This window comes from Mytilus galloprovincialis, chromosome 2 (assembly GCF_965363235.1).
Source record: "Mytilus galloprovincialis chromosome 2, xbMytGall1.hap1.1, whole genome shotgun sequence".
Lineage (NCBI taxonomy): Eukaryota > Metazoa > Mollusca > Bivalvia > Mytilida > Mytilidae > Mytilus > Mytilus galloprovincialis.
In genome coordinates, this window is record NC_134839.1 from 85845861 (window position 1) to 85869975 (window position 24115).

The window sequence follows — 24115 nt, forward strand, 5'->3', positions numbered from 1 at the left end:
ACAGGTAAAAGGTCAATTCGTAGTATACAGTATATTTTTATTTGGAAAAGATTTTTTTCGAAGTAAACGTAGTGATAAAGAATATTAGCATTTTCTGGGGGTATTCTAATTATAAATTGAAGGGAGAAAAATCAAGATGTGGTAGTATGACAACATATCGTTAAGTGCGATGTTTGGCTAGCAACAAAACCAGGTTAAACCCACCATTTTTGTCTTAAAATGTCCTGTACCAAGTCAGGAAAATGACATTTGGTATCTGATAGCTCGTTTCTGTGTGTGTTGCATTGTCCTTTGATATTTATTCAATTCTGTGTTTCTGTTGTTTTGTTGTTTTCCTCCTATAGTTCATGTGTTTCCCTCGGTTCTAGTTTGTAACCCGGATTTGTTTTTGTCTCAATCAATTTATGACTTTCGAACAACGGTATACTACTGTTGTCTTTATTTACAAACATTATATGTTGTAACCATAATTTGTTATGTACCGCGCAAAAGTTTTCAACAAACAGAACACACAACACCATTGCCAAGAAGTAATCTCGCTTGAACAATCAGAAGTACTTTCATTAATTATTGTTAGTTATTTAATAACTCACATTAACAGGTGCAAAAAAATATAACTTCAGATTTACTCTGATAATTATATTTTATCAATTCTGCCACATTCAAAAGTGATGTATCAGTCTGATACTACCGATTTAATCAACGATTAATATTTTACATGTAAACGAAAATCTATCAAATTTATGGTATTAAAATATCAAACAACTGTTTCATTATATCAAAACGTGTCATTACCTGTACGATCATATGCATTATCGAAGAATCTTGCATTAAAATATAATGAGTGAGAGATATGATGAAGCATTAATTACAAAAAAGATGTGATGAAATCAGTGAATCATCCATAAAAGCTACTTCATAAATGATTTAGGATACTAATGGTTTTCTTCAAAGACAGAAATTAATCTTGTAGTCGTGGCTTAGTTTCCATCGTTATGTGTTAATCATTGCAACTTAAATTTTATATTATATAAAATTTATATTGGAAAGTAATTTCAAATTATATCATTGGGAGAAAAGTGGCGCTCATACTAAATTGATACTTATGGATTCGGCACTGAATTTGGCGACTTTTTTGTTATATAAGTTTTATGATTTAATGCTAGACATTCTTATGTCAAAATTTGTTATTTTGTTAGTATTGACAGACAAAACTACAGTAAGTAATGATTTAAAAAAAAAAAAACACATTTCGGTAAGCTTTTAAAAAAGTGTAATGGTCATTTTATAAACCTTTCACACATAGAAAAATAAATAAATAATAATAGAATTTTAAATAGATCACGTAGTTTTTACCAAAAAATGAGTCGAGACAAACTTACTACTACATGTCATCTTAGGACCAACCCAAATGCCTGCACCGACACACCACGCTCTACTAATATCGTTCGTATTGCCTGTGTTTCCTGTGTCACATGTATATTGTAACATGCTTCCAATATCAAAAGTTGTTTGATAGATTTCTCCATCATGGTGAGCATGACTGACAACAGGAGGCTTTCCACATTCTGCTTTTGCTATAAAAAATAATGAAAAATAGAAATATTTTTCAGGTGAAGGAAATAGACAAGTGTTCCGAAAATAAATGTTGTTATCGATATGCTAAGGCAAACCTTTGAATCAAAATCTGTTTTTCAAAAATAAAATCGATCCTCCACCTCTATTTCAAAAAATCGTTTCTCTAAACATGTTGCTCTTTAACGTTCATTGTACTTTTGTCCTCAGTGGTTGTTGTATTTTTATTTTAACAAATTTTGAGCTCTGTTTTCTTAAACAAGCATTTATTTTAAACAAATCCCTACATGTATACTATATACTAGTAGTTATATTTCAGGAAATATCATGTTAATCTTTACTTGATTATTTCACATACCTTGAATAGACTGATTAATGTTGATTCTACATTCAGGGGGAGATAAGCTCCATTGTCCATCTCCTTGACACACCCTAACTCTCTGATGTTTTCCATGTATTTCATATCCTTCGTGGCATTGATATCTTGCTATAGCAGCGAACTTATTATATGGCAGGACAGTAACTTCTCCGTACTGAATAGAACCTATTGGTTCGCATTTCATATCTATAAAGTGCAATCAAAAAATATGTGATTCGGTTTTATGGTCCGTCACTCTCAATAGTTTTTTTTTATAATTCCTTTAAAATAAGAACACACTATTTCACATTGAATAACATTGTCCGCTCCAAAAACCTTGTCAACCATGAGAAGTCTAAACAAGCATTCTGTCCTTACTTGACTCTAAAGTTTTTAATGTTTTAATTGAAAAGCTCAAATCTGTTATTGGCAAAGGTAAAGGATTGAATGATGCACAGTATAATTCAAAAGGAAGAAAAACTTATTTCTTTATTTTATCTCGAAAGTAACATCAAACGCATGGATGTATAATGAGTGAAAAGCTCGATATCAAATTCGGGAATGAGCTACTCAGTTTCACGTTCACTCTAGGCATTTTCTTATTTAAGAATGAATGTTCACCTTTAAATGTGTGTGTGTTTGTGTGTTATCTGAGTCGTTAGATCAAAACTGTCCTTGGTTCACACTCATGTTTTTAATTGTTTGAATGAAAGGTGGTAGAATGTACATCAAATATATATATATTGAACTGTGACATACTTTTATTTATACAACTTAACCCACAATCTCCATCACATAAGCAGTCTTTTCTTTTACTTTTGCAGGCCTCTAGAGCACAGGGCTTTTGACACTTTCTGTTTACGTTATCTTTCCTTGGGTCACATTTTGGCTGATTACAAGTTACCACTGAAAAAGGATACAATAGATAAATCCATCAAGATAAACTGCGAGCTACTGCTCACTGATGATATCCCGCCCAAATATTTTGGTCAACAGGAAGTTGTTGGGTGATGAATCTGAAAACGTATCACATGGTTTAGCTGACTTATGTAAACCCTGAAACCGAACTTCTGAAATCCTTGTAATGTAGTTCCTGAGAAAAATGTGACGAAAATTTTCAACTTGGCTATCATGTGTAAAATAATACAAGTGTTCGGTAAACTGGAAGTTCTTGAGTGATGAATCTGAAAACGCACACGGTATAGCTGATTTATTTAAACGCTGTACCCAATTTCAGAAATCCTTATGATGTAGTACCTGAGAAAGATGCGACAAAAAATATTCATGGGACGAACGGACTAACTGACGGATGGATGAATGGATGGTCTGACAGATGGATGGACTGACGGACAGACAAAGGTAAAACAGTATTCCTCCACTTTTTTTAAAGCGGGTGTATAAAAAGTCACTAACTTCTTATAAGGGTAATACAGATATATTTTAAATGTAATTTCGCAAAGAAGATGTTATGAAGATCTGTTCAGATGGTAAGCTCACATGGGATAGCATTTTACAGATGTGTGCTGAAGGTGACTCCGTAAAGTACGGTGTTATGAAGATGTGAGATACCAGAGGATTGCATCGTCGAATATGGTTTGATTGTAAGGTCTAAATAATTGCGAATCTGATGTGGAAGTTATATTTCAGAGGATAACGATTGGTGGATTGTGAGTAAAGGATGACGGTAGCTTAACAGTTCTAGTGGTTACATTTCTGTATGATAGCGGTACGGTGTTGTTGTATCTGTATTGAGTGGTACTATTGATTGATATGCTCATAAATATAAATTAACTGTTAACAAAACTTTGAATTTTTGAAAAACTAAGGCTTTTCTACCTCAGGAATAGATTACGTTAGCTGTATTTGGCAAAACTTTTAGGAATTTTTGGTCCTCAATGCTCTTCAACTTTGTACTCTATTTGGCCTTTTAAATATTTTTTTATTAGAGCGTCACTGATGAGTCTTTTTCAGATGAAACGCGCGTCTGGCGTAAATATAAAATTTTGATCCTGGTATCTATGATGAGTTTATTTGGTAGATGTATGTAAAATTCTGCATATAAAAGTCCTCTGTTAGTTGTCAGAAATCGAATGATTTTATTGTGCGTGGTTTATGGTATTCATGCCATACTGAGATGTGACAATGACATGCCATGTTCTTGGACGAATTGTCAACTATGTACAGTGTTTTCGATATGGAACTACAGAATCTGTATGCCAACCGAATAGTTTGGCCTCGTGCAACCTTTAATTTTATCTTTAGTTGGCGAAAGGGGTGTAGAGATGGTCGCGTGACGATCGCATTCGTTGAAAGTCATCTCCTTGGTTAATTAGTTCGATACTAGTTATAAATACGCACGAAATTCTGATACTTTATTGCAATTTCAAACATTCTGTATTGTTCCCATGGAACCTTTATGATTCTAGTTAATATTTTAGTATGATATAAATTAAATAAAGTGTCAATTCGATGGTAATGAATTTGGTACATAATTATGGAACGCCATGACTGCCTTATGTTAGTGATCAGCATTATATGCAGTGCTCACAACATTATATGCAGTGCTCACAACATTATATGAAGTGCTCACAACATTGTACGCTGTGGTCCAAACATTATATGCAGTGGTCACAACATTATATGAAGTGCTCACGACATTATATGAAGTGCTCACAACATTATTACGTTTTTTGTTGATGAAGGTGATGATCGGTGATGGTGATGATGATGTTTGATGTATGATGAGATTGATGTATGATGAGATTGTAATGGTTCAGATTCGGTAAACTTCGGTTTTTTTTAAATCGGAAATTACCGAATACAGTGATAATTGATAGTGCTCCGCAAACAAATTGAAACAGTTGTTGAAGTCATGTTATCAAGGCAATTCGATTGAAAACTATATCAGAAAAAAAAAATAACGCCTGCTATTGTCTGCAGTTGGACAAATATAATTTTATTAATTTATTGGAAATTCATTCTGAGGAAAAGATGAAACTAAGAGGTGAATGAATGAACTAGTTATGTTCCTCGTAAGAAATACGCATGGCATAATGTAAGTTAAATAATGAAAATTTTAGTTAATGAAATATCAAAGGAAAATCTGTATGATATATACCTCGAGTTCATTTCCTACTGAAGAATTTAGCAAGGTACCACTTTATAGTCAGTACTCAGTTTTAAAAAGCCTAATTACCTTTTAAATAAAATAGTCAGCTTTCTATAACAACTAAGTGCCATTTTACGCTAGCTTATATATGTCATGATAGAGTCATTATTGGCATCGATTTTCAGAATTTGGCACTTTTACATGAATAAGTATCTAACTGTAAACAGATATGGAAAATGCAGTTTAAAGCATTTCATTGTAGGTGTTTATCATAACTTTACATCAATTATTCCAACTTTTTTACAAGCTTTTTAGCACGCCAAGCAGTTTGTCTTCTAAATATGACCAGCAGTCTTATATATAGATATAAACTTTCATAAGAAAAATTTACCCTTTCAAGACCCAGTTTAACATTTTCATTTATAGTTATCATCTCTTATGAAAACTGAGTTTGTGGGGGTGAATAAAACGTTTACTACGCTTGTTCGTCAGTCTGCACGATTAATATATGAAAAGAAGTGGTATGCTTGCCAATGAAACAACTTTCCACAAGAGACCAAATGACACAGAAATTAACAACTATAGGCCACAGTACGGCCTTCAACAATGAGCAAAACCCATACGGTATAGTCAGCTATAGAAGGCCCCGAAATGATAAAACATTCCAAACTTGACAACTAACCGCTAATTTATGTACAAACAAACGAACGAAAAACGAACATGTAACACATTAACAAACGACAACCACTGAAATACAGGCTCCTCCTGACTTGGGACAGACACATATATACAGAATGTGGCGGGTTTTAACATGTTAGCGGGATCCCAACCCTCCATCTAACCTGGACAGAACAGAACAACATAAGAACGAACTATGAAAATCAGTTGTAAAATGCTTAACTCATCAGATGGATACAAATATAAATACATCTAACAAAAAACAGAGTGGACGTGGCCGGGTACTTGTATATCCCAACAACAAAAAGACACTTAGTACTGATCTGAGAGTACACGCAATTAATGACAGCTAGTTCAAAGCCACTAACAACTAATAAAAAAAAATCGTGCATCTAAGTTTTGCATTTAGGTAAAGATTGAAACAAACTGTGAGTAAAAAAGAATGATTAACTAGTGTTGGATAGTAACGATTGTCCATGAAAAAAGAGTCATCCTGACCTAAATTAATTCTGGTAAAGAAACATTAAGATACAAAATCTAATCAACTACAAGTCATAGAAGAATGATATATTTTAGATCACACTTCTTTGATAACAATGGACGTTGAAAAAAGATTAAAATTTGTGTTAAGGTCCAGATGATAGCAACAACACATAAAAGAGGAATGCTATTTGTTACTGAGCACTTCTTTGATTTTATTGAAGGTCCACACAAAATTTTTGTTACAGAAGAACAAAAAAAAAAACGATACTCATTATTATGTCAATATATATCTGTAAAATTAACAACTACAGGTCACCGTATGGCCATCAACAATGAGCAAAGCCAATACCGCATAATCAGCTATAACAGGCCCCGAAATGACAATGTAAAACAATTCAAATGAGAAAACTAACGGCCTTATTTATGTTAAAAAAATAAACGAAAAACTAATATGCAACACATAAACAAACGACAACCACTGAATAACAGGCTCCTTATATCATGTTATCAAATCTAGATATCATCTCCCATTTAGAAAAAAACATGTGAAAAATGAACCTATTATGTGTTGCTCTCCTAGCTACAAAATGTATCCAAAATCAAAGATATTCCATCATAATCATTTGGTAACTAATGCAATTACAGTCTCCTCCATGCCCGTCTTTAACATAAAAAAAAAATAAATAAATAACACTCCTAATGCTCAGATTGATTGGTTGTCATCGTGCAACACAGTTAATAACACCATATAGGAAAAACATAGAACTCCTTTTGTCATAAGACACTGTCAAACATCCAAACATACTATCCACACTCATCTGTGTCCACACTTGTTGTAATATAATTATATTAATGGAGAACTACTAGTATTGTTTTACTGTGAATTCTTCTCGTTGTTGTTATTGGCGTTCTAATTCTTCTCACATACAAACTTGTCTATAGTCTGGGGATTTCTGTTATTTTTGCTCACAATTTTTTTTCCATATCCCATGTTAGGATCAATGTAAGAGGTTGAAAATTTCATATCTGAATATTTTTCGTTATCTGGAAAGTGACTTTTGACGATGGATCTTGATTGTTTCTGTGGGGCTTCTTTCTCCTGTATATGGATCTCTCACGGGGTAAAAATAGGAAAATTGTCGAAACTGATTTGACTTTTATGTATAGCATAGTCCGAAATATATACTTAAAAGGATTTAAATTCACAAACTAGTTATTTTGCACTAAACATTACTGTGCCATGCCTTTTTAAAATAAGATTGAAAATCGTAAATGTTTAAGTAAAATTCTATTTCGAATAACATCGCTGACCAACATTAATAAAAAAATAAATTAAAAAATGCGATGAACAATATACTTCTGACATATTTGGTTCTCCTTGAAATAAAAACTGGGTCATAACATATCTTAATTGCAGTCCCGAGTAGTCTGAAGATATTTATTTAGAGTTAGATGATCAGAAATGCACAATTATATATGTGTATAAATCTATATGTTTTAATACGACTGCAAAAATTTTTTTTTTAAAAAATTGTCGTATATTGCTATCACGTCGTCGTCGTCGTCGTCGTCGTCGCCTTAGACAGATGATTTCCGGAAAATAACTTTTGCATAAGTAAATAGAAATCAATTAAACTTTAACACAAGGTTTATAACCACTAAATAAAGTTTGGGATTGATTTGGGGGTTATGGTCTCAACTGTTTGGGAATTAGGGGCCAAAAAGGGGGTTCAGTTAAACATTTTTTGTAGTTTCCAGTCCTTAAGTGTATGAATCTGTCTGAAATTATACCACAAGTTTCCATACCACAAAGGGATGGTTATGATTTGCTTGGAAAGGTGGGTGGAGGGGGAGGTTATATGGCTCAAAACGTTTAGGAATTAGAGGCAAACAAGGGGGAAACAAGGGTTTCTTGGTTTATGGCCAATTAAGACAATTTGAAACCAGTGTAAGGAAGGTAATCCAAATATATTGAGGTAATCCAAAGATGTTTGATTACCTCCCTTACACTGCTTTAAAATTATGTGTAAAGAAATTTTTTTCTCATATCAGATTTCAGAAATTAAAAAGAAAATGTCTTCATATATTTTGTTTTTGCAAAAAAAGTGGGGGATACATTTTTCTTTTCTTTTTCGGGTTGTGGTCAATATGCAACAGCATAGTGTATTGCACAAAATCAACTAAAAAGAGGGTATTTTTTTTTTGGAGGGGGTGGGGCAATTCGCAACAGTGAAGTGCAAAACCAAAAAAATAAGTATAAATTCAAATTATATAATCAATTTTATGTTCTTTGAATACAGTTATTCTGTGTCAGAAACCTATTATGTGTTAGATATCTAATTACATTTCAAATTCAGACCTGTATCAAACGTGAATAGTGTGTCCATTTTTGTCCCAACAGTTTAGGGTTGGACTCTGCGGTCGTATCCAGCTGCGTTCGGGGCAGCAATTTATTAAACACTTAAAGTATATACATATTAAGTTGTGAATATGATGAAAATGATAATCACAATAGGTTTAAATTGCCCTGGTGTGGAATAAATTTGTGGTAAATTGATCATACTTCTTAATTTCCTTATTTCAATCAGTTTTAAATATTGTATACTGCCTTAATGATAACATGACTGTAATAACTGTTTAAATTTGTTTGCTGGGCATTACCAATTATGGATTCGGTAATTTTCCGCTAAAAAAAAACCCGAAGTTTACCGAATCTGAACCACTACCATCTCATCATACATCAATCTCATCATACATCATCATCACCATCACCGATCATCACCTTCATCAACAAAAAACGTATAATGTTGTGAGCACTTCATATAATGCTGTGAGCACTTCATATAATGTCGTGAGCACTTCATATAATCTTGTGAACACTGCATATAATGTTTGGACCACTGCGTATAATGTTGTGAGCACTGCATATAATGTTGTGAGCACTGCATATAATTTTGTGAGCACTGCATATAATGTTGTGAGCACTGCATATAATTTTGTGAGCACTGCATATAATGTTGTGAACACTGCATATAATGTTGTGAACACTGCATATAATGTTGTGAGCACTGCATATGATGCTGATCATTAACATTAGACAGTCATGGCGTTCCATACATAATGCCACTGTAACCTATCAAATACTACAGCATCGCCCATCGGACAAATTCATATCATTCAGATACAAAAGAAAAGGCGATTATTGTGACAATAACGTTAATGTTTTATAGCCATGGCTTCTTGAAAGTTTCAGTTTGTAATGTTTTGATTATTTAAAGCCATAAAGGAAATGTTATAGTGAATGATCTATACTTTTTAGAACTATACAGCGGGTATGGAACTGGGTTGCATGGTGCTTCCAAGATAATAAAACTTTCGAGTCTAAGATTTTGATCTGTTGACAAAAAAATACTATTTGCTTGACTAATCGGATCCCTTTTTTATGCCATTGAGGATATAGAAGCAAAATCTTCACAAGTGTTCAGCAGAGACCACTGCGATAATGCATTTTAGTAAAATCAGTAGATACCACTACGCCAATGATTTGAGTGAAATCTTTACAAAGTGGAGTAAAGACCACAACGCCAATGGGTCTGAGTTAAATCTTCACGAGTGTCACACTACGTCAATGTGTTTGAGTTAAATCTTTACAAATGTTAAGCAGAAACCACTTGTCTACACAAATGTTTTTCAGTTAAATTTTTACAAAATTAATAAAGGTCACTACGCCAATGTGTTTGAGTTAAATCTTTACAAATGTAAAGCAGAGACCACTACGCCAATGCGTTTGATTTAAATTTCTTCAAATTTTAGGAGAGACCACTTCGCCAATGTGTGCGAGTTAAAAATCTTCACAAATGTCGAGTAGGAACTACTACACAAATGCGTTTGGTATTTTTGTTATTTTACTGTTTTTGATACTTTGCTGGAGGACTGGTATTCTCCGAGGGTGTCACCATCCAAAGAACCAGTACTTCGGTACTGGCATGCAAATACGGAAATTGTTGTTATCAAAATTTGCTGTTATAAATTTTTGTTAATTTATTTTGAATTTAGAAACATATCTCCCTCATGCACAGCTCTTATTCATTTAACTATAGTATGTATCCTTTTTGGTTTTATCAGCTATTCAATCTATTTATAAGTTAAAGATTTTAAATTTTTGGCACCGGGCATCAATGAAGAGACATTTATTATCGAAATGTGCATCTGGTGCAGTTACATTGTCATTATATATAGTTACGTCGATAATGGATATTTCACGTTTGTACAGCTTGTAAATAGTTTTCTGCCTACTGGGATGTTTATACGATAAAAAAGAGAGAAGAAAACGACTTTCTTAAACATACATTTAATTGATCTTAAACCGATGTTTTCTGAATTGCTACCATTATAAGTTATATGGTTCGCTACTGACCCCCTACGGATCCATAGAGGGTTAGTAAAATCCATAGGGGGTGAGGCCGGAGGCCGAATCCCCTATGAATTTTATTCACCCTCTATGGATCCGTAGGGGGTCAGTAGTTAACCGTATAACGAATTTATCGGACGCTGGACCTTTTCTGCTGCGTTTTGTTGAAAAATAAACAATGAAACACAACAACAGCAATAGATGACGTCACCAGTAATGCGTCATGAACCCCCTATGAAACTTACTAACCCCCTACAGTCTCATAGGGGGTCACCACGTGACGGCGTTTAACCAATCACAACGTGAAAATTTATCTGTGGTCCGATAAAAAAACATATTTATGACTACTCCGTAATGCATATGTTTAAAGCAGGTCTACGCATTTAAAAACTGGAAAATCACCGCCTTATATTCGCCTTACTATTTTGCCAGTGCCAATTTAAAAAAAAAAACTAATTTTCTTTAACCTTAGGTTAATGAAAAAAAAGCACCATAATAATCTAAAGTACGTAACCATATTTCTATTAAAGCCGTTCGGTCATAATTTATTTTGTTAAAGAGATCCACGTAACACTTTGTTAACGTTATAATCTAAAAGGGCACGTAACACTTTGTTCACGTACCTTAGAGGTACATGTATCCTAGCTAGAGGAACACGTAATACTTTGTTCACGTACCTTAGAGGCACACATAACACTTTGTTCACGTACACTAGAGGCACACATAACACTTTGTTCACGTTCCCTAAAGGTACACGTAACACTTTGTTCATGTTCCCTAGAGGTACACGTCACTTTGTTCATGTACCCTAGAGGTACACGTAACACTTTTTTAACGTACCCTAGAGGTACACGTTACACTTTGTTCACGTACCCTAGAGGCACACATAAAACTTTGTTAACGTACTCTAGAGGTACACGTAACACGTTGTTTACGTTCCCTAGAGGTACACGTAACACTTTTTTCACGTTTCCTAGAGGTACACGTAACACTTTGTTTCTGTACCCTAGAGGTACACGTATCACTTTGTTAACGTACCGAAGAGGTACACGTTACACTTTGTTCATGCTCCCTAGAGGTACACGTAACACTTTGTTCATGTTCCCTAGAGGTACACGTCACTTTGTTCATGTACCCTAGAGGTACACGTAACACTTTTTTAACGTACCCTAGAGGTACACGTTACACTTTGTTCACGTACCCTAGAGGCACACATAAAACTTTGTTAACGTACTCTAGAGGTACACGTAACACGTTGTTTACGTTCCCTAGAGGTACACGTAACACTTTTTTCACGTTTCCTAGAGGTACACGTAACACTTTGTTTCTGTACCCTAGAGGTACACGTATCACTTTGTTAACGTACCGAAGAGGTACACGTTACACTTTGTTCATGCTCCCTAGAGGTACACGTAACACTTTGTTCATGTTCCCTAGAGGTGCATGTCACTTTGTTCATGTACACTAGAGGCACACATAACACTTTGTTCACGTACCCTAGAGATACACGTAACACTTTGTTCACGTTCCCTAGAGGTACACGTAAGACTTTGTTCATGTTCCCTAGAGGTACATGTCACTTTGTTCATGTACCCTAGAAGTACACGTAACACTTTGTTAACGTACCCTAGAGGTACACGTTACACTTTGTTCACGTACCCTAGAGGCCCACATAACACTTTGTTAACGTACCCTAGAGGTACACGTAACACGTTGTTCACGTTCCCTAGAGGTACACGTAACACTTTGTTTCTATACCCTAGATGTACACGTGGCGCTTTGTTATCGTACCCAAGAGGTACACATAACACTTTGTTCATGTTCCCTAGAGGTACACGTAACACTTTGTTCATGTACCCTAGAGGTACATGTACCCTAGAGGTACATGTAGCACTTCTGCAAATGTAAACTTCAAAAATCAAAATCTAATTATCAGTAAAATTATGAAAAGAAAACAAAAATATCTTGAAAACTTTATTTCAGGCATTATCTCTTTGACATTAAAAAAACTTCTGTCAAAATTTGTAATAATTCTAAATGTTGCCATTGCCAACGCCTCTGTCAAAGAAATCAAAGATCGGTATGTCTCACATTCACGACATATATGTTACAGGTTCCACAAAAAGAGTGTCGCAGCTAATGTATTGTATTAAAAATTACTACTAATACAGTCTTGAAATAGCGGGTTATACATACAATTGCCAATCTAAACAATATTCATTTCTTAATTTACCATTTTCCTCAAACTATTCCAAATTCTAAGTTTTATTGTAACAATGTAACGTATCTGTCCTAAATAAATTAATCAAATTATACTTACCGGCCGTAAATATAAACAAAACACTAAGTAGAATAACACTTGGTTCCATCATTACAAATATTTGTTATTCTGAACGGCACATCTGCTGATAATTAAATCAAGCTTCTTTCTGCTATTGTTATTTCAATGAAGGAGATTGACTGACAGATAAGTCTGCTATGAAATATAGTTTACCAATAAACTTCACCAATATATATAGTTATTCTTTTATAGCTGACCATGAGAAAATAATGAGATTTGATCAAAATCATAGCAAGTTTTAAGCAACACAATGACGTCTTTGATAATTCCAATATTGACAAATTTTGATTCTTTTTGTGTATTTCATAATGACAATATGCGATAACCGAATGTATTATTCATCTGTGTTTTATTCAGCAATCTACACGAAATGGAATTTTGACAACTGATATTATATGAGTGAATTTCATGAGAGGGTATTTGTCAAACGTATTGATTTATTATGCAATAGAATAATGTTTCAAACAAAAGTATTAATCAATTACCATGGTCTTTGTTCCATCTTTTGTATCAGAGGAGACATCATCCTAGTTACTAAGTAGTTGTGTTGTGTAAGGAGAAATGTGTATAGTTTTTAGAGTCGATTATATAATTTGATTGGTATGCTTGAAATAAGTTAATGGGTAAATAATTGTAGATTATTGTGCATGCTATTGTTATATTTGAAGTATATTTTAAACTGAGACATTTTTCTCTTGCAAACACCAAGAGAGAAAAACAACACATATAAAAAAGAAGATGTGGTATAATTGCCAATGAGACAACTGTCCACAAGAGACCAAAATGACACAGACATTAACAACTATAGGTCACCGTACGGCCTTCAACAATGAGCAAAGCCCATACCGCATAGTCATCTATAAAAGGCCCGATATGACAATGTAAAACAATTCAAACGAGAAAACTAACGGCCTTTTTTTTTTTTTTTATATAAACCCAAAAACAAATCACTGTCCAAATATAGGAAAATTAACAATAAGAAACGACAAAATTTCTTTTTTGGCAAACAAATATTGTATTTTCTCTTGGTAAACAGAATCAAAGTACTGAAGTACTGAACATCAGAGGACCTCAAGTTGTGTTGAATTATTGATAAATGACAGGTATTTATATTATACCTGCCGGACAGATATGTTCACCTTACAATATAGTACAAATAATATAATTTGCCATATATATATATATATATATATCATATCTGAGATACTGACTTGAACTAGGAAACTTAACTTTGTGAATTATCAATGATTATGTGGTCAAATGAGTACTGTTAGAGTGGGCAAGGGTGGACTGCCCACGGTGGGCAGATGGAAAAAGCAAAATCCACACGGGCTGTTGTGTATCCCTTATTCTAGATTTTTGTTGCAGTCACCAAAAACTTTTTAAATGTTCATAAATAGCTTCACTGAGTTATCTTGGTTTTATTGCAACACAGTCAATCATTTATCCATTATATTTTTAAAAAAATTAAAAAAATCAGCAGCTATACATGTACATTGTAGGTTCTGTTTTCTAATTATTAAATGGTTCATTGTAAATATTACAATGTATTATATGTAGATAGCCTTTCGCTAATGATGGTATTTTTGTTAATTGAATTTCACAACATCTGGATAGTTTTTCAACTGTTAGTCTTTTTTTACTTTGTTCTGGATTTAATACTTTGGATACCACTGGTTTAAGCAATGAGAAAATTTTGCACCATACATATAGAACACAACTACCATATGAATGTGTCGGTCCTTAGTAAGAATCATGTAAAACAGGGCTTGTAATTTTTTGGTGTATATCTTGATTTTCGGTTTGTACATTGATGTGGCCATTAGTTTTCTTTTATATATTGTTGAACATTTGTCATTTCATGGCTATTACTTACTGATGTATGTATAGTTTTTTTCTGATTGTAAAAGTGTTGTATGGTAAGCTTTATAATATTTCTTTTTCGTCATTTTGTATAGAGCTGGTGTCTGATTACCAATCATACCTCCCTTTTCGTTTCTTTTTTTATGAATAATGACAACAGTTTGGTGTTAATTTTCATTCATGTACTGTACATGTAACAATATAAAACAGTTTATATACATGTATAATCTCATTCATTATTAATATTGGTAATTGTTGGTATATATTTATCTTTAAGTTTAACAATGTACTGTGAAAGAGCTATCTTCTAACAGATACTTACATGTAGTATTTAGTATGGTTATTGTGAAACCACTGATTCAAAGGACAAGTTTCACTTAATGCCCAAAATGGCCTAAAATATAAACTTTAACATAAAGCTCCAAAAAGTTCACAATTTGGTTTCTTAAATGGGTCTATTTCAAAAGTCTTAACGCTCAATAAATCAGTTCTTTTCATAAAAGTACATTTTATGTTCCAAATTTGATATATACAATTCATCAATATAAAAACTTTTTGGATCTTGGATGGCAGCCAAGGTTAATTATGCCAAAAACAATTAAAGTTTTACCATAGTTATCTGTGGTATAATTTTTACAATTATTCAATGGTTTTGTTGTGTATGATTATTAACAAATAGAAAAATAGAGATGGCAAGACCTGAAGGAGGCCGCCTGATTTTTTTAAGTGACATGAACAACAGAGTCAGTGTGGGGCCACTAAGCTAAACTGCCCGCTTTGCACCAGCCAATATAAATGAATGCCTAGGGTGGGAATCGAACCCACATACACCAACTCTGTTGTCCCTATATTTTTAAATGAACAAAAAATTGTCAAGAACACATTTAAAAAAATGTATAAATGTATTAAAATTTAATTATCAAATTATACATGAATATATAGGTTGATTTTCTGTGATTCAGATGTCTACTTAGATTCTAGTCTCATAGGCTCAACTGTACATCTACATGAATATACATGTACAGCGTAAGAGGGTTTAAAATTGCTGAGGCAGATTTTTGGGGGGAGGAGGGAGCTGAAGGCACACCCTTTTCAAGGAGTTCCATATATGGTAAATGTATAGTCCTTTTTTTATATAGTTTTACCCAAAATGTTGACTTGCTAGACCCCTCCACCTTTAAAACTCCTGGATTCTCATCCAATTTGATAGAAATCTTAACTGTTTTAAAACAAGGTTGCTTAAGTAATAACAATTATGTTTGGGAATTAAAAATAGATAGGTTCCTTTAAAAGAGGGACGAAAGATACCAAAGGGACAGTCAAACTCATGTTGCTGAACATTTTGTTTGAATTATCTAGAATATACATGTCCATGTGGTTTTAATCGTGGACATTTTAAATCCCTGTTAACTTGGGCTTCTGGTACAAATTAAAACATGAAATTATTCATGCAAACTCACAGAAAGATTCTTGAGATTTAAATTTTCACAGAATAATAAATAAACAAAAACATTTTAAACATTTAACATTTTGATAAAAGAAAATAATACACTAACCCTTTGCAATGTTGCAGTTCAACTTTTAATCTGGGGTTCCGGAACTTTTAAAATATCTCTTGCAGTCATGTGCACGGCATAACGCTCATAGGTTTGTCTCAATAAAGATTTGCTAAGTTTGCTCATGCAGAATCCCAATATCGCTCTCATTAGTATAAATAGCCTCATGTGTGCTCAAATAACCATTTAGATTAGTCTCAATATTGATAATCTAACTCAATTGAGTAGATATAGCTCAAATTTTACTCATACATGTACATGTAAGTGATCATATTTGCTCAATTTAAGATCTCATGGGTGCTCGCAGTAAAAGTTAACTGATTGTATTTGCTCAATTCAAGTACTCATGTCAGGCGCGGATCCAGCCATTTAAAAAAGGGGGGTTCCAACTATATCATGTATGCTCCCATTCAAATGCATTGATCGACCAAAAAAAAAGGGGGGTTCCAACCCACGGAACCCCCCCCGCCCTGGATCCGCCACTGCATGGGCAGATCCAGCCATTTTAAAAAGGGGGGGTTCCCATCCCAGAGTAAAGGGGGGGGGTCCAGCTATATGCTCCCATTCAAATGCATTGATCGGTCAAAAAAAGGGGGGGGGGGGTTCCAACCCCCGGAACCCCCCCCTCTGGATCCGCGCCTGCACTGCATGTATGGGTGAACAAATGTCTAATTCAAATTACTAAAATTTTGCAAGGATATGGTTACACAATTTCAATAATGCTGTATGTATAGAGTATAGAGTATGATTAGCACATGTCATCAAATTATCATATATTAATATCTCCAAAACTGTAAGGATTCTCCAAATATATCTATAAGCTAGTAAATGGTACAGACAACGCAACTAATTGTAATTCAGTAAATGTGATTTACCTAAATTCTGACATTTCAGTGTAAAATAAGACTCTTGCTTTTACAAGCAAGAGTCATTCAGGCGCGGATCCAGAGGGCGGGTTCCGGGGGGAAGAATAAGAAGTCGAAGAAGTCGAAGATTCTCTGAATATTACATAAAATTAATACAATAATTTCAACCAATAATTATTATTATAATTACTTACAAATTCATTAACAAAATCCGCATTTTCCAGTCAAGGGACATAATTATTCAAATATACTAAATGCAACTAAGTCGGAGAAGGAGCGGAAATCCGAAACAGTACCTTAAGGTTCATGTGGACCCTATGGCTAAAATGGCCGTAGTTTCACCTCCATATTTACTCTGAGTACAGGCAAACCTGTACATCTGGAAAAGTTTTAAGGCATAGAATGCCCTAGATAAATAGAATTCAAATGCATTGTATGATTTAGAAAATTCATAACTTAACTGGATTTTGCCGTACACTTTTTTTCGTCCCTGCAGATGATGATAAAATTAACAAACAGTTGAGTTTACCTTGATATGGTCCACTCAGGTACACAGTTTAAATAACCAATTATTGTCAGGTATCTATTGTCCATCTCATGTCCATGTCAAGCAATACAGCTCACTTCAATTATTACCTGTGGGGAAGTTCTCAAACCTGTTTCCCAACTTAGTTTATTTTGGCACCTTCTGGAGGAACGAAAAAAAGTGCACGGCAAAATCCTGGCAAGTTTTTATTTTTCTAAAACATAAAACATATTTGAAATTTATTTATCTAGGGCATGCTATGCCTGAAATTTTTTACAGGTGCGCAGGTTTGTCTGTACTCAGAGTAAATTTTGAGGTGAAAATACGGCCATTTTAGCCATAGGGTCCACATGAACCTTAAATAACAGAAAATAGTTCCACGTGTGTGTCCAAGTGATCAATCTACTTGTTATTTACGAAGAAAAGAAATTTAACTTAAAAAATTGTTGAGATCTTTTAAAAAAAAACCAAATTGTTGCAATAAAGAATACAAAGAAAGTAACCCTATCTTTAAGGGCCTTGCAGGTTCTTGTTACTCCTACCCAATCTGCTGGTATTTTAAAAATGGCTGCGGGGGACGCGGCCTGATAAATTATTTTAATATTGTGTCAGATTAAATATTCCTGATTTTGCTACGTTAATATTATAGACAAATATGCTACAAACGGTTTAAAGAGGTTACTCCAAATGAAATAATTGAAATATAATTACCTTTCTGTGTATAATTGCGTGAATTTATTTTCTCTCGTTTTTCTTCAAGCTCGCTCTTGTCCACTTGATGAATATGCATTCGTGGTATTCATCCGCAACAACAATTTTTCGTCATTGATATTGAAGATCGTTTGATTAATATACAAATATTTCTAACGACAAAACATTTTCATATTATAAATTTGCATCAAGAAAAATTAAAAAAACTGAGTATCCATTGAAAACATGAATTTAAAAGAAGCGATACGGAATTTTATTCTGCACTATATAGGTCCGCGGGTCTATAATGTCGGTTATTATTCCAAAACTAATTATACATGCATCTCTTTGATCTTTGAAAAGTAGGCGATGGCAATACACCCGAGGCCCCTCAGGGGCCTCTGATGTAAAAATCGAAAATAAAGATATGGACGATTGTTGCTGTTCGTATTAGATTAATTTTAAAAAGTTGGTTCACTGTTGTTTTTTGTAGTATAAAAAGATTTTGTGTTTTATTATTTCAAGCAAAACAATCATCAATTGAAATTTAAGTGCTATTCTTCTCTCTGTATTAAATAGAATGTAAAATGATCTTATTTGATTAATTTAATGCCAATAAAGTAATCCATATTTTGTTTTGTTAACACAGGTCAAGTTACAGTAAATGGGCCATGTCACAGATTTTGATGAAATTTTGCATAAATCTTTTGCTGGTTGAACTATACACAAAGAAAAAAGTTCAGCACCCCCACGTTTTTTCGAACTGACAAATACTATGATAAGGGTCATTGGATCCCGGAACAAATGGTGGCAAAAATAGTAATGCAGTCTGTTAGGACATAACAGTAGCTTTCAGAAAAACACAGCAAATTGCAACACAAATGACAATTTAATAAATAGGTTGTTTCAAAACCACAAGCCCAGTTTGAACACTAAGACATGTCCATTTTAAGTTTTGACCATCTAAGTTATGCATGATACAATTGTCATTTCACTTAGAGCACGTCCATTGTAAGTCTGTTAACGATATCCATAGTTCAATATTCAATACCGGTTGAAACCACCACATGATTGGATGCAGGCCTCAACCCTGTGTCTCATCCCTCCACCGAGTAAGTCGTCGAATTTCCTGCTGTGGTATTTCCGCCATTCCCGGTGCCAAGCTGCTTCCAACTGATGTAAATTTTGTACAGGTGGTTTAACTGCCTGTACCCGACGGCCTAACGTGTCTCAAATATGCTCTATCGGATTCAAATCCGGGCTCAAGGAAGAGCAGTTACTGCTTCGCCTTCAGTGAACAAATGTGGTAACCGCCCTTGAACGATACGGCATATCGTTGTCATCCATAAACACAGAACTTGACTTCTCCGTTGTATTAAGGTTTCCTCGTATTGTCACCAAGTCCAATTTGCAGTCATGAGAAATGCATCTCCATACCATCACAGAGCCTCCACCATAAGGGACAGTTGCTTGGATGGTTCTTGGGGGTTATATGCTGAATTTTATGTCTCTAAAATCTCAATCTTCCATCTGTTACATGCCCAAGGTTCTGGTTGATAGCTGTCTATTATATAATGTAACCATTCTCTTTTAAAGACAGGTCTTGTTGGGAATGGCATTCATCTAATCAGGCGTTACATTGCCATATCACGCTGCGATATCACCAGTGGTCTACCGGATCTTGGAAAGTCTTTCACGTTATTGGGTTGTATGTGTTTCCGCACAAACCTGTTGACTGCAGCATAATGGTAGCCCATCTCACGTCCAATAACTTTATAAGATAATCCAGATGACCGCATGCCCATAACCTGCTACATTTGAGCCTCCGATATTTGACCTCATACCATTTTCACAGAGAGTGAATAAAATTTTCAAATCGCAGGTCTTAAATACTCAAACATGAAGCACTCGAGGTAACTGAATTTTGTAATTTGCATGGGAGGCATCGTTCACGTTCATGATACGTCGATATCTTCATGACCGGTCAAAACTGTATGGTCACATCTTTTTTTAAAAAGGAACATTGGTCTTGTTAAAATAATTATTTATAATCAAACAAATAATTAACATTTTTGGTAAAAAAAACTATAATGCATAAATCAAGGGTTGCTTACCTATTTTTCTATGCTTAGGCTGTTATTCTTTATGTGTATATAACTGAAAATCGAAAACAATATTGCATTTATCTTTTTTACTTTCTGAAATATTACTGATTGAATTCTTTCAAAATAGGTTTGTATAGAAAGCACATAACATTAACGAAAAAATTTCTAACCATAATCTGTGACATAGCCCATTTACTATTCCTTGACCTTAATGTTTGAAGCAAGTGCGATGAAGCTCTTCGCTTTAAATTATTTGGACAAATTTACTTTGTAAGTGCTAATACTCATTATATAACTTTTGTATTTTCAGTTTTATTAATATTATGTTTTATGACTGTGGCAATAATAATAACAAGAACTATCTTTAAAAAAGATATCCGACGTATTTAAATTTGAGTATATGTTTAAAACTATCATTTCGATAACCTTCAGAAGCACAAAGATACCATTTAAATAACGTTTTCTCTGTTTGTGTTCAGTATTCTCGGTCCTCGTATCTTTCTGTTTACATTCACCAAAACCCCGCGGAAATCTCACATGCGTAGGTGCGTTCTAAAGTCATGTACGTTCGTACAACAAAGTTTACATTAAAAATTATATAATTGTCCCGAATAAACAGCTGTCACAGATGCAAAGAGCTATTGGAGAAACAATTATTTTAATAAAAATATAAATCTTTGTAAGATCTAGTCAAATATTTATAGTTTTTCACTTGCTTTCCATCACGATATAATTAACGAGACGTTTTTTTCAAACACAACCAAATCACCCATCATGACAGCATTTTGTCCAATCACAGAAAGGATTTCATGTCGAGCATGCGTATTCTGTTGCCATAGTTAAGCGTCCTCAAGTTCAAAGGGCACAAACCGAAACTATACTGACTACGTCGGAAAAAGATAAGTCATAGCCATTGTCATCTCCCTTTACCACATGTAAAACATAATAGACCATGATTAATATGGGATTTTTTTTTACAAAAAAAGGATAATGACTTGTCTCCCCTAGACTACGATTGTAGACTTCAATATACACTATAATATGTTGTTTTTTGTTTTTGTTTTGTTTTTAAAGACCATTCGAAGCCTCAAATACGTCTTTCCTAAATACATTTTAACATGATAAAGGAAGTTGAAAACTGTTTATTTTATTTCTGTAAGAGGAGATTTTCCACAAGTTTTGATTTATGTCTGTGAATATTTTAGTCCAAATAAATTAAAAACCTTTAATGTTTGGTTCCATATTTATCAATTTCCAACTTATATATACTCATATATTATTTTCTACTAAAATTTCTGTTCTGCCTTTAAATAAAATTGTGTACTAGTTCAATGAAAATTGACGTCATACTTAACTCCAAAACATACGATACATACACACACACAAAAAAAAAAAAAAAAACACAAAAAAGCCTTCTGTGAGATATCAGCCCTTCCCTTTACCTCTGGCCAATGTAAAATGAAGAAACACACAGCAATACGCACAGTAAATCTCAGTTTAAAAGAAGTCTGAGTCCAATGTCAGAATAGGTAACACAATAAACTTAGCAGAATGACAATGATACATACATTAACAAAGGACTATTAGCAGTTACTGACATGCCAGCTCCAGACCCCAATTAAACTGATGGAAAGATTATGTACACATCAAATGAAAATAAAGTACTATCCCTCCCGTTAGGGGTTTAGTATCATACCATCATAAAATATATGAGAAAAACAACTGGTTTTAGAATGAATGTGTGTATATGCATACAATTGCAAAGAGTTTGGTCATTTCAAGGATTTGTATAATATTAATATAGTGTAACTATACAAATCCTTGGTCATTCAGAAGTACCATTATTGCGTATCTCGAACAATAAAATGTAAAGTCCCATACATTCAACGAAAGATAACAAATCAACAACAATTATCGTATCGTGCAAGTGAATGAACATAGTTGACAGACAATGGATTGTAGTACCATGGTAACTACGAAATGAAATGATTTGCATGTTTGTGTAAAAAATGGTTGACCTTTACCAAAGGCCAGAATTTTTCGACTGGATGTGTGGAACTAATACCCGAGTATCTAAAATAGATAAAACTAAGGATAAACATACATACCAAACGAACTGTCGTACTGATGAGATACTATCATATCCTTAGAACTGTCGTACTGATGGGATACTATCATATCCTTAGAGTGATTGATTGATTGGTGTTTGTTTTACGCTACATCAGCACAAAAAGCCTATATTGCAAATAGTCTCACTAGAAATGTCGCAGTTTTCATGGAGTAATACAAATACACCCTATTAATTTTGATTACAAATTTGTCTTTTAATTTCATTCTACGACGATTCAACAAGAAGAAGAGAGCTTTGTAGAACATTTAAGAGCCTTTATCTTTTTTTTTTTAAGTATTACTGATCATAAATCAAATTAAATATTAGAAAAGTTATAATAGTTATCACCTTATAGAATAAAATTTCTTTCGTGTGCCCTGAAATATAATGAGGGATTTATTACATTCAGTAACGGTGGGCCGGATAAGCTTAAGTAAGATTTCTGCTTCCAAAATTGAGTCATCTTGCAATAGTATTAAAACATTTGACTTTTCTACACTTTACACAAGTATTCCCCATTCCAAACTAGAAGACAAACTGAAAGAGCTGGTATTTCTTTGTTTCATTAAAGAGAATTGCGAACGTATATACAAGTATCTTGTCTTTGGGAGTGATACATCCTACTTTGTAAAGAAAAAACAAAACATTCTCTGAAAGTGACATTATCAAGATGCTTGATTTCTTGGTAACTATGTTGAACGAATCTATCTCATCGTACTGGAGATAAAAGATACAACAGATACAGTCAAGCCTGCCTCATATTTGACTTACATCTAGAAATTGACAATGAGGGTCGGTTGAAAACAAAACTTTACGACAAAAGAGAGGATATCAGCTTCTCAGTTGTGACCATTTTTATGTAGCAACATTCCAGCAGCGCCTGCATACGGAGTATATATCTCCCAATTGATACGATATTTCCGGGCTTGTATTTCCTATCATGATTTCCTTGGTAGAGGGTTGCTGCTCACAAGGAAGCTATTAAACCAGAAGTTCCAAATGGTGAATTTTACGGACCGCATCACGAGTTGGTTGACAGTTATTGAATAACCGTTTTACAGATGATATCGAATATATTCCTTATGGCGTACTACAATCCACCTCCCTTTTTTAACCACGAGTGTGACTTAACGAATGAGACTATTTAACGGGTTTGTAATAACACGAGCAACACGACGGGTGCCACATACGGAACAGGATCTGCTTTCCCTTCCGAAGCACCTGATATCACCCCCAGTTTTTGGTGGGGTTCGTGTTGTTTAGTCTTTAGTTTTCTATGTTGTGTCTTGTGAACTATTATTTGTCTTTTTGTCTTTTTATATTTTAGATATGGTGTTGTCTGTTTATTTTCAATCTATGAGTTTGACTGCCCCTCTGGTATCTGTCGCTCCTCTTTTGAGTCAGGCTTTCGAGGGTAGGTGGGCGGACGGTGGAGGGTGGTCGA

At 34.0% G+C, this 24115-nt stretch overlaps 1 protein-coding gene across 1 annotated transcript in view; it reads right to left on the reverse strand.

Annotated features, from left to right (window-relative positions):
- LOC143064693 (protein lev-9-like) overlaps positions 1-13256 on the reverse strand; it is a 32709-nt gene extending 19453 nt beyond the window's left edge. The window contains exons 1-4 of the mRNA XM_076237721.1: positions 12935-13256; positions 2693-2839; positions 1934-2140; positions 1383-1577 (exon numbers count right to left, since the gene is read on the reverse strand). Of these exons, the coding sequence (XP_076093836.1) occupies positions 1383-1577; positions 1934-2140; positions 2693-2839; positions 12935-12986 (601 nt within the window). The 5' untranslated portion in view covers positions 12987-13256. The remainder of the gene's footprint in view (positions 1-1382; positions 1578-1933; positions 2141-2692; positions 2840-12934) is intronic.
- Positions 13257-24115: the final 10859 nt, after the last annotated feature.